The 13,246-nt window shown below is 39.6% G+C and overlaps 1 protein-coding gene across 1 annotated transcript in view; it reads left to right on the forward strand.

The window, feature by feature from the left end:
• The window catches only part of mgat5 (alpha-1,6-mannosylglycoprotein 6-beta-N-acetylglucosaminyltransferase), a 115,740-nt gene that overhangs the window by 85,845 nt on the left and 16,649 nt on the right, over window positions 1-13,246 (forward strand). Inside the window, exon 10 of the mRNA XM_065244573.1 lies at window positions 8,859-8,992. Coding sequence (XP_065100645.1) covers window positions 8,859-8,992 — 134 coding nt within the window. The remainder of the gene's footprint in view (window positions 1-8,858; window positions 8,993-13,246) is intronic.

Raw genomic sequence — 13,246 nt, forward strand, 5'->3', positions numbered from 1 at the left:
ATTATAGTCAAAGCCATGAAAGGAATAATCCATGATGACTCATGGTTTTAGATGTGTTGTTGCAGTAGTTTTAGGCAAAAAATGCCATATTCTATCTCAAAACCAGTAGGTGGCGCAATGACAAAATTCGTGCATGCAACCTCAGGTCATAAATGTGTTACATCTAGCTAGTTTTATGACTATACACTTTAGTTTAGTGAAGAAACAGTTGTATGACCATAGGGTGGCTTGATTTCAAAGGTTTTGTTCAATTATAAGGCCAACTAGTGGTGCAACCAAACAATTTTTTTTGTGTAGCCTCAGACTGTGGTCGTACATCAGCGTATCAAATATGGTGAATAAATCTCTTTGCGTTACGAAGTTATAACCATTTATGTGTAAAAACACAAAATTTAAAGGTAATTTTTCGTTTTTTGCAATTTTCGGCCATTTCTGATAAAAATTTTAATATAGTGCCAATAGAACTTTTTGTTCAGAAGGTAATGCAATATTCTTCCTATAATGTTTTCGAGTCGATCAGAATTACGCTCGCGGAGATATTCGCGCGTGTTTTTTAAGTGCGGTTTTGCTGCGCAGGGCTAACCGTAAGGCGAAATCTGGCATGTTTGGTATCGTTGGACTCGGCGACTATTCAGGACTCCTAAAAATCAAGTCCCGTCAAAATACGTTGATCACAGCCAAAGTTATAGGTGTAAAAAACATCTGTCTGGCCACTAGGTGGCGCTGCGACGAAACTGTGCATGCACACTCAGTTCCTGACTGGCATCACAAGTACCAAGTGTCGTGTCAATAGGCCTAAGTTTGACGAAGATACAGCCTAAAATCTGTTTTTTTGCGCTCTACGTAAAATTTGTTAACGCGCTATACGACAACGGATTGGTTTATCGAAATTCTTTTGATAACTTTTTGCCGTGAGGGTCTCTAGATGCCACATACCAAATTTCGCGACAATCGGGTAAAAACTCTAGGACGAGTTCGCAAAAGTAGGTTTTACGAATAATTCAAAATGGCGGAAAAATTTTCATGACGGAAAATGACGTCATAGGGTCCAATCGAATCGTCTTGAGCCAAGGAATCAGAGGAAACAAGAATTTCGTTTCTAGGACTTACGGATCAGAAGTTATAAGCAAAAACATAAGTTCAACTTTGGACTGTTGGTGGCGCTAGCGGGTTAGAGATAGAGACTCCAAATTTGCTGTGGGGACACATTGGACTGTCCTTTATCAGTGTGCCAAATTTCATAACTTTCCTATGTACGGTTCTATGGGCTGCCATTGACTTCAATGGCGGAAGAACAAGAAGAAGAATAATATATAAATATAGCTGCAAGCAGCAATACCGGGGTCAAGCCGAAAAGGGCACAGAAGGGTGTAAAGTTGAGTTTGAATAAGAATACTAAAGAACCTATGTAAACCTCATGATTTCAAATGAAAAAAACGCAAAAGTAATCAACAAAAATAATCTATGTTCTTGTCTACTGCAATCGTCCTTCTGTTATTAACAATCATGGAACATTAGAGCACTGGAGGACATGTGAGTGATGTTTGCAGTGGCATAAAACACAACATGTCACAACATGTTACAACAAGTAAAATCAGTCAAAAGAGACCATCCCCATGTCTCTACGATGTTCTGATGCCAAGACAAAGCTCTTTCAAAAACGGTTGATAAGGTATTCTCATTGGTTGCTAGAGAGTAAATTCACATCCACCAGTGATTATAGTCCAAGCCATATGAAATGAAGAATCCATGATGACTCATGGTTTTAGAGGTGTTGTTGCAGTAGTTTTAGGCAAATATAGCTATTTTCTATCTCCAAACCACTAGGTGGCACTATGACAGAATCGTGCATGCAACCTCAGGTCATGACTGCATTACATCTAGCTAGTTTCATGACTATACACTTTAGTTCAGTAAAGAAATAGTTGTATGACCATAGGGCTTGCTTGATATGAACGATTATGTTCAATTATAGGGCCACCTAGTGGTTCAGGCATACCAATTTTTTTGTGTGGCCTCAGACTCTGCTCATACATCAGCGTATCAAATATGGTGAAAAAATCTCTTTTCGTTGCGAAGTTATAACCATTTTTGTGTTAAAAACACAAAATGTAAAGGTAATTTTTTGTTTTTTGCAATTTTCGGCCATTTCTGATGAAAATTTTAATATAACTCACAAAATGTTACAGTGGTGTTAATGAGTCAGAGATATGCAGAGATATAGCTCTTGTAAAATGGATTGATAAGGTATCCTTATTGGTTGCTAAGGAATTAATTGGCATGCACCAATGATCTCCAAGCCATGAAAGGAATAATACATGATGACCCAAGATTTTAGATGTACTGTTGGAGTAGTTTTAGGCAAAAATACCATATTTCTCTCTCAAAACCACTAGGTGGCGCAATGACAAAGTTGTGCATGTAATCTCAGGTCAACTGTGTTACATCTAGCTAGTTTTATGACTATACACTTTAGTTTAGTGAAGAAACAGTTGTATGACCATAGGGTGGCTTGATTTCAAAGGTTTTGTTCAATTATAGGGCCACCTACTGGTGCAGGTATACCATTTTTTTTGTGTGGCCTCGGACTCTGCTCATACATCAGTGTATCAAATCTGGTGAAAAAATCTCTTTTCGTTGCGAAGTTATAACCATTTATGTGTAAAAATACAAAATTTCAAGGTAATTTTTCGTTTTTTGCATTTTTCGGCCATTTCTGATAAAAATTTTAATATAACGCCAATAGAACTTTTTGTTCAGAAGGTAACGCAATATTCTTCCTATGGTGTTTTCGAGTCGATCGGAATAACGCTCGCCGAGATATTCGCGCGTGTTTTTTAAGTGCTCTTTTGCTGCGCAGGGTTAACCGTAAGGCGAAATCTGGCATGTTTGGTATCGTTGGACTCGGCAACTATTCAGAACTCCAAAGAAACAAGTCCCGTGAAAATACGTCAATCGGAGCCAAAGTTATAGGCGTTTAAAGCATAAGTCTGACCACTAGGTGGCGCTGTGACGAAACTCTGCATGCACCCTTAGTTCCTGACTGGCATCACAAGTACCAAGTATCGTGTCAATAGGCTTAAGTTTGGCGAAGATACAGCCTCAAATCCGTTTTTTTGCGCTCTAAGTAAAATTTGTTGACACGCTATACGACAACGGATTGGTTTATTAAAATTCTTTTAATAACTTTTTGCCGTGAGGGTCTCTAGATGCTACATACCAATTTTCGCGGCAATCGGGTAAAAACTCTAGGACGAGTTCGCAAAAGTAGGTTTTACGAATAATTCAAAATGGCGGAAAAATTTTAATGACGGAAAATGACGGCATAGGGTCCAATCGAATCGTCTTGAGCCAAGGAATCAGAGGAAACAAGAATTTTGTTTCTAGGACTTACGGATCAGAAGTTATAAGCAAAAACATAAGTTCAACTTTGGACTGTTGGTGGCGCTAGCGGGTTAGAGATAGAGACTCCAAATTTGCTGTGGGGACACATTGGACTGTCCTTTATCAGTGTGCCAAATTTCATAACTTTCCTACGTACGGTTCTATGGGCTGCCATAGACCGCAATGGCGGAAGAAGAAGAAGAAGAAGAAGAAGAAGAAGCAGAATAATTATTATAATAATAATAAGAAAACTAACAAATACAATAGGGGTCTTCGCCCCTTCGGGGCTTGACCCCTAAATATAGCTGCAAGCAGCAATACCGGGGTCAAGCCGAAAAGGGCACAGAAGGGTGTAAAGTTGAGTTTGGATAAGCAGACTGAAGAACCTAGGTAAACCTAATGATTTCAGATGAAAATATAGCTGCAAGCAGCGATACCGGGGTCAAGCCAAACATGGCAAAAAATGATTCATACGTGATGACTGTCATGATTTAAGATCTAAGTTTGCATTAGTTTTATGAAAAAAAAGCAATTGTTTCGTATCTTGAGACCACTAGGTGGCACTGTGCCGAAAGAATAGATGGTGCCTCAGGTCATGACTGTGATGACACATACCAATTTTACTGTAAATACGATAAAGCGATACAGATATATAGCCTTAAATGACTTGACCACTAGAGGGCACTGACCAAAAAATAAATTGTGACTCAGGTCTTGATTGTGATGACACCACCAAATTTGGTGTAAATACAATAAAGAGATGCAGAGATATAGCCTTAAATGACTTGACCACTAGGGGGCACTGACCAAAAAATAAATTGTGACTTAGGTCTTGATTGTGATGACACCCACCAAATTTGGTTTAAATACGATAAAGAGATGCAGAGATATAGCTTCAAATCTCTTGACCACTAGGGGGCACCGGAAAGTTTACAAGTCCTCCCAGAACATGTTGCTGATGAACCATACCAAGTTTCATAACAATACGCAATTGCGTTTCTGAAATACTTGAACTTAAAGAAAAATTCAAAATGGCCGACACACAAAATGGTCGACCAAAAACCATTTTGTATCGTTTGACTCGCCATGCCTCACGAAATCTAACAAGACCAGTCTCATAATTTTACATTCAAATTTGCAGTAGTTATAAGCTAAAGTAGACATTTTTTTATATCTCGTGACCAGTAGGGGGCAGTGTGACGAAATGGTGCATGCACCCTCAGGTCATCACTGTTATGACATATACCAAGTCTCATATTAATACGCAAAAGTTTTGCGAAGATACAGGCTCAAACACATTTTGGCGTGCTCGCCCTCGCATTCTTTGATGCGTTATACGAGAACGGATAGGTCTAACGAAAATCTTTTGATAACTTCTTGTCTAGAGTATCTCTAGATGATGCATACCAAATATCAAGCCAATCACACAAGCGCTCTAGGAGGAGTTCGAAAAAGTAGGTGTTCAATATAATTCAAAATGGCCGACAGGAAGTAGGTTTGACTCAGACATATTTGGTACAGTTGGACTCAGCATGAGCCAAGGAATCAATAGAGTGAAGTCTTATGTCATAGTGGCAATTTAATCAAATGACATAAAGATTTAAAAAATATTTTTTACATATCCTGACCACTAGGTGGCGCCTTCCTAAAGATTTATAGGTGCGCTCAGAACATGTCACTGATGAACCATGCCAAATTTCGTAGCGATACCCCATTCTGTTTGTGAAATACTGAACTTAATGAGAAATTTCAAAATGGCCGACACACAAAATGGCCGACCGAAAACGGTTTGGTATCGTTTGACTCGGCATGCCTCAAGGAATCTAACAAGACCACCTTCATGATTTTAGACTCAAGTTTGAAGTAGTTATAAGCGAAAATAGGCATTTTTCGAATCTCGTGACCACTAGGTGGTGCTGTGACGAAACGTTGCAGGCACCCTCAGGTCATGACTGTTATGACATATACCAAGTTTAGTGTCGATACAATAAAGTTTTGCGAAGATAAAGCCTCACGTCCGTTTTGGCGTGCTCGCCGCCATATATGTTGTCATTTATATGAGAACGCATTGGTCTATCAAAAAGCTTTTGATAACTTTTTGTCTTGGGTGTCTCTAGATGCTACACACCGAAGGACATGCAAATCGGACAAACGGTCTAGGAGGAGTTCAAAAAAGTAGGTTTTACGAAAAATTCAAAATGGCGGAAAGATGTTTATGACACAAATGACATCAATGTGTGCATTTGAATCATCATGAGCCAAGGATTCAGAGGAAACAAGAATTTAGTTTCTAGGCCTCATGGGTCAGAAGTTATGAGCATGAACATAAGTGGATTTTTGGACTGTTGGTGGCGCTAGAGGGTTTGAGTCAGACACACCAATGTTGCTATAGTAACTTCTGAGACTGTCCTCTACATGTGTGCCAAAATTCATAACTTTCCTATGTACGGTTCTATGGGCTGCCATTGACTTTCGGCGGAAGAACGAGGAAGAAAAATAATAATAATAATAATAATAATAATAATAATAATAAGAAAACTAACAATAACAATAGGGTTCTACGCCCCTTCGGGGCTTGACCCCTAATAAGAAGAAAACTAACAATAACAATAGGTGTCTACGCCACTTCGTGGCTTGACCCCTAATAAATATAGCTGCAAGCAGCGATACCGGGGTCAAGCCAAACATGGCAAAAAATGATTCATACGTGATGACTGTCATGATTTAAGATCTAAGTTTGCATTAGTTTAATGAAAAAAAACAATTGTTTCGTATCTTGAGACCACTAGGTGGCACTGTGCCGAAAGAATAGATGGTGCCTCAGGTCATGACTGTGATGACACATACCAAATTTAGTGTAAATACAATAAAGCGATACAGAGATATAGCCTTAAATGACTTGACCACTAGGGGGCACTGACCAAAAAATAAATTGTGACTCAGGTCTTGATTGTGATGACACCCACCAAATTTGGTGTAAATACAATAAAGAGATGTAGAGTTATAGCTTTAAATGACTTGACCACTAGGGGGCACTGACCAAAAAAATAAATTGTGACTCAGGTCTTGATTGTGATGACCCCCACCAAATTTGGTTTAAATACGATAAAGAGATACAGAGATATAGCTTCAAATCTCTTGACCACTAGGGGGCACCGGAAAGTTTACAAGTCCTCCTAGAACATGTTGCTGATGAACCATACCAAGTTTCATAACAATACGCAATTGCGTTTCTGAAATACTTGAACTTAAAGAAAAATTCAAAATGGCCGACACACAAAATGGCCGACCAAAAACCATTTGGTATCGTTTGACTCGCTATGCCTCACGAAATCTAACAAGACCAGTCTCATAATTTTACATTCAAATTTGCAGTAGTTATAAGCAAAAATAGACATTTTTTATATCTCGTGACCAGTAGGGGGCAGTGTGACGAAATGGTGCATGCACCCTCAGGTCATCACTGTTTGACATATACCAAGTCTCATATTAATACGCAAAAGTTTTGCAAAGATACAGGCTCAAACACATTTTGGCGTGCTCGCCCTCGCATTCTTTGATGCGTTATACGAGAACGGATAGGTCTAACGAAAATCTTTTGATAACTTTTTGTCTAGAGTGTCTCTAGATGATGCACACCAAAAATCAAGCCAATCACACAAGCGCTCTAGGAGGAGTTCGAAAAAGTAGGTGTTCAATATAATTCAAAATGGCCGACAGGAAGTAGGTTTGACTCAGACATATTTGGTACAGTCGGACTCAGCATGAGCCAAGGAATCAATAGAGTGAAGTCTCATGTCATAGTGGCAATTTAATCAAATGACATAAAGATTTAAAAAAAATTTTTTTACATATCCTGACCACTAGGTGGTGCCGTCCTAAAGATTTATAGGTGCGCTCAGAACATGTCACTGATGAACCATGCCAAATTTCGTAGCGATACGCCAATCTGTTTGTGAAATACTGAACTTAATGAGAAAATTCAAAATGTCCGACACCCAAAATGGCCGACCGAAAACCGTTTGGTATCGTTTGACTCGGCATGCCTCAAGGAATCTAACAAGACCACCTTCATGATTTTAGACTCAAGTTTGAAGTAGTTATAAGCAAAAATAGGCATTTTTCGAATCTCGTGACCACTAGGTGGCGCTGCGACGAACCGTTGCAGGCACCTTCCGGTCATGACTGTAATGACATATACCAAGTTTCGTGTCGATACAATAAAGTTTTGCGAAGATACGGCCTCACGTCCGTTTTGGCGTGCTCGCCGCCATATATGTTGTCAATTTATACGAGAACGCATTGGTCTATCAAAAAGCTTTTGATAACTTTTTGTCTGGGGTGTCTCTAGATGCTACATACCAAAGGACATGCAAATCGGACGAACGCTCTAGGAGGAGTTCGAAAAAGTAGGTTTCACGGAAAATTCAAAATGGCGGAAAGATTTGCATGACACAAATGACATCAATGTGTGCAATTGAATCATCATGAGCAAAGGATTCAGAGGAACCAAGAATTTAGTTTCTAGGAGTCACGGGTCAGAAGTTATGAGCATGAACATAAGTGGACTTTTGGACTGTTGGTGGCGCTAGAGGGTTTGAGTCAGACACACCAATGTTGCTATAGTAACTTCTTAGACTGTCCTCTACATGTGTGCCAAAATTCACAATTTTCCTACGTACGGTTCTATGGGCTGCCATTGACTTCAATGGCGGAAGAGGAAGAATAATAATAATAATAAGAAAACTAACAATAACAATAGGTGTCTACGCCACTTCGTGGCTTGACCCCTAATAATAAGAAAACTAACAATAACAATAGGGTTCTACGCCCCTTCGGGGCTTGACCCCTAACTAAGAAAATGTTTTCTTGAAATTATTTTTTGAGTGTAGTTCAAGTTTTGTTTTTATTCAATTGCTTTTGCTTTTGATTTATCACTTCTTTTTACGACCTCCGTATGCAATGTGACACACAATCCAACAGTTTAATCCAGAAAAGATTCAGAAAGTAGTTGCCGATTTATCACTTTTCTTTTCAAACTGTGTAGTTTTTGTTGCAGCTACTGTTTTTAAAGGTCTTGCTTTGTTTTAATTTACGACATCTGTGTATACAATCTGACATATGCAGTCCAACAGTTTAATTCGACTTTGGAAAAGATTTAGGAAATCTGAGTTCAAATCTACAACCACTAAGTAGATGAAAGATTAAGAAACAAGTCAGTGCACGTTATTTTTTCATCCCCTTAAGCGACAAACACAATTTGTACTTCTGCCACAACCTCATCGTTCTCAATATGTCTAAACAATGTCTATGAACTCATAATGCGAAGCTTTTACGACTTCACTGTTTACGTAAATCTTCACAAATACGCTAAACAAGCACACCGTCCAAATTGCATTTCTCTCCGAGCTGTTTTCTTCTTATTCATGTTGTCCAGATGTCAACTAACTTGTTCGTGTTCCCATCTGTTTTAGGTGTATGCTCAGGGTCCTAGACTCCTTCGGGACCGAACCGGAGTTTAACCATGCCCACTACGCTCAGTCTAAAGGCCACAAGACTCCATGGGGCAAGTGGAACTTGAACCCCCAACAGTTCAACACCATGTTTCGTAAGTTTTCGTGAGAGGGGCCTTTTGTTGCATGTGCGTCTTACCCTTTAAACATTCGGAAACTTTATCCCAATCACATCAGGGTTCCTGGGGTTTGGGGTGGCCAGGGCTGAATGGCTCTTTTGTTTTTCGACAGACTTTGACATTCTCATAAAACTCGCAGGTTTTCGAGCGGAACCAGTTTGATACCAGACTTCAATCCTGTTTGAAGTTTTAAGGTGTGAAGCAAAGACATTTTAGGAATTACCGGCATGTAGAGATGCCAACTACTGTACTTCCCTTAGGGCATGAGTCTCGTGAGACCTGTCAATGCTATGTGATCTAGCGGAAAGACAGACCAATGACGGATATGAGCAGTTTCAATGTTGAAATATTTCAATTTCTGTAAAACACAAGCGTTGAAAGCAGCCAGACTTTTACTCAATACAAAGAAATGGATGTAATTTAAAACCACTTCCCCAAAAAGACTAAGTTTGTCCCTTCCCACAATGCATCACCGTATCTCATTGCACGGTGCATGACAGCTGACCAACAGTACTTCGCCCATTGTTAACCTTTGTACCGCGCTTATTATCTATATGACATGACCTCCTTTACTTTATCGGTAAACGTCCTTTGTTACGAGCAGGAGGGTGGCCGAAGGTGGTTTTGTTCTTAACGCTTCCCACACGTATCACATGAGTGAATCACCAACACACCACAAGACCAAAAGAGGAAGTCGCCCCCTGTACGGCATTATTGTCGAACAATTCAGTTCCTGTTCTTGACAAACGATCCATGTAAGAAACGAACCTGGACGAGCTTGAAAGAGAAAACTAGGTCGGCTTCGCAAGAATGATCGGTTTCTTTTTTTAAGATTTTAGGATTGATTACGTCACTTTGTAGGGGAAAGTCCAAACTTGGTGTTTATGAGTGCGTGTACATGTCCGGGAGAAGGTTCGAGACACCTCGGAAACCAAAGTTGGCATGAGACTACGCTTTTTCCAACACTCGCTTGAGGTTTTACTAGAATCAGCTTGTGAAACCGACCGTACAAACACAGAGTTGCACGAGAGCTTTAACCAAGCTAACCAACTTCCTCTCATGCAAATTATTTTTGCGATGATATGGATCTCGTCTGTAGCCTTTTCTAGATATAAATGCAAACAAATCTTCCTCAATGCGAGCTGTACTTACTTGCTGGAGAGATACAGACAGGAATATTGTTAACTAAATATATGCGTGAGGTAGACCAGGCAAGCCAAGTGTCGTAATTTGACAGTATTGCTTATCTTTAGCTCTCACCTCTTCAGACAGCAATTCTTTGCAATGTAATATTTCATTGTAATGTTTATGCCGTTGAATTATTAATCGTATGCCTGCTGACTATGAGATGGCAAGAAAGAAATGTTTTTTGAACCAAAAATAGTTCCTCTGTGACATCACTGCCCAATTTTGATTTTAAGAATGGGGTGTACAAAACTCACAGTCCGAGTGTTGGGTGAGAAAGTGGTAACCAAGGTGGGCTTTGGGGTGGGTTTGAAGGAAAACTGAGATGAGTGCCGTGCAACCCTGGATGGTCCAGATGGATGGAGTTGTGGATGGCCACCATGTCCCAACAAGGCTTCGACAAGTCATGTTTTGGGCCGGACTCATGGGAAGAGAGCTTTAGGGTCCCTGAAGGTGTGAAAATGACCTCAGCAAATTATACAGCGTTTCTGACTGACCACTTCCTTCCACGGTACAAAAAGAGGAACCATCCTTTCCGTAGCGAAATAATCTTCATGCATGTCAACACACCATCTCATGCTGCAAAGATATCTCCGTGTCTTTGAACCCCGGCTGGGTCAGATGGCTTTCCTGTGTGAAGTTTGCTATAATTTATTTATTAGTAAGAATATATAAATAAAACAAATAGTCACTTGAACAAAACGCAGTTAGCAGAACAAGCCCATGTAATAAATGAATAAATGAAGTGTTGGATAGGATTAGGGTTGCCAGCGTGTGTGAAGGATTGTTTGGAAATTTTTTGCAATTTGCTGAGTTTCTGTTTTTGGCACATTTATTTTTCCACAACTACCCTTATTAACTCTCTCTCTTTCTCTCTCTCTCTCTCTCGCTCACACACACACACATACTCCCTTTTCCTGATAATTACTGATGGCATCTTTCTGACGCCACCTGCTCGCCTTGTAATTTGCCTCTTCAGCATTTCCGGGTCCTGCTGCATCACATTCACAAATGTTTTTAGAAAGGGAGGTGGGCATTGGCATAGGTTTGCTTCAAACATTTGGGGGGTTGTTATTGCTCATTTTGATTAGAAATTACTCCCCTGGCGCCGGGTGTGTTTGTGGACGTCTTTAAATCTTAAATCACAATTAAATCTTATTTTGCTATGTGTTAGTAAGGTGTTGTGCTGCATGTAAACACCATACGTCTTTTAACTGCATTTATTTATGGATGCACAGAAGCAGAGCGCCAAAATGACTGCATTTGGGATTGTTCATAGAGTTAATACTGATTCATGTTGACAGGCACTGTAAAAGGGATGTGTGTGCGTGCGTGTGTGTGAGCTGTTTACAGTAACTGTAGTGAGAGAGAAAGGGTCATATTCCATTTAAACCCCATTTATGATTTCCACAAAATTGCACAAATTGCGTTACAGGCCGCCTGGGTTCTGGATTTCGTCTGCGTTCTTATTGGATTTGACGGGTAACCGTGACAACCCATTACAGCTGCTACTGCAGGCTATAACCAAACACACACACACGAATACACATAAGCAGTCCACATTATAACATTGGAGGGGGGTGCCATTCAGAAATCTTAATCTTGGTTTTTTTTAGACAGATGGCATTCAGGTGCATCTCTGCCAAGACTTGTTACCCTGGCGACCTCTTGGCCGACTGTTGTCATGGTAACAACTCCTCGCTCGGCAGTATCGGCACCCACACAGATTTTTCTCGTACATGGCACAGTTCATCTTCACATTTTGTTATTGCTATTTGCACAGTAAAATGTTATTAATCATTATATTCATTATGTAAGCATAAAGCTGCAGTCTGTAACTTTTTTCGGTAAAAGTGAACAAAAATCATTTTGAGTACATAAATATATAAAACGTCATTGTCTGTACCTTAACTCGATTCACAAGGGTATGTAATGATTTATTATAATGATTATATCAGGGTTTCCCGCAGCACTTTTCAGTTCGGGCGGCCCACCTAAGCTGGGAAACCCTACCACCTTAACTAGTTTGTCCAAAAAAAATTAGCTGCGCAAAAAGCCGTCAAGTGCATCTCGGAGAATAGCGTAAACGCGGTTCACACCATTAGCGGGCACGCGTGCCAAATGACCGACATGAGAGAAAGACATGGTCCGTCACTGTCTGGAGCATAACTAGCCAGTTGATAAAACATTTAATTCATTAATAATCTAGTATGTGTTCATTTTCTGTCATAGTTTCTTCAAAATTGAGTTTTATTTGAGTGTTTTAAATAAAAATATTTTCATCATGACGCGTACGCCCTGCCCCTTTGATTGCCATGCCCTCGGCCCCGCCCACCCGCACAACCCTACCACCTTAACTAACAAATTTTCTGCGGGAAACCCTGATTATATGTATAAAGATAATTGTTAAAGGTGCAGTGTGTAATTTTTTGAGATGGATCTTTTGACAGAAATGCAAAATAATATACAAAACTATATGATCAGGGGTGTATAAAGACTGTTATGTTTTTTTTTCCCTTCGAATAAGACGTTTTTATCTACATACCCTTACATGGAAGTCGCCATTTTGTGCCGCCATGTTTCTACAGAAGCCCTTAACGGACAAACTTTTTTAACAAGTTGTCTCCGACGATGACATTTTTGTTTGTCCGGTGGCGGCTAACGTAGCTTCTCTATGCATTTCAAAATGCGCAATGCGCAACCTCACCACTAGATGCCACAAAAATCTACACAATGCACCTTTAAGTGTCATCTATAATGATTATAATAATTTATAATTTGAGCTGTTGTGTGCGATTTCTGTGGAAATGTAAGTTCAAGTTTTATTGTCAATTCTGCCACTTGTGCAGCAAATACAAAGAAATTAAAATTTTATTACTCTCACGCAGTAGGTGTATACAGATAACTTTAAACACTATACGGTAAACGCGTAAACATTAAACATTAACGGCAGAATTTTTAAAATAAATACAGTCAATTTATACAGATAAAATATATAAAATAAAAATACAAGGCATTTACACGTAAAGTAACCTACAGTTTTAT

The sequence above is a fragment of the Paramisgurnus dabryanus genome, chromosome 24 (genome assembly GCF_030506205.2).
Source record: "Paramisgurnus dabryanus chromosome 24, PD_genome_1.1, whole genome shotgun sequence".
In the NCBI taxonomy this organism is placed as follows: Eukaryota; Metazoa; Chordata; class Actinopteri; order Cypriniformes; family Cobitidae; genus Paramisgurnus; species Paramisgurnus dabryanus.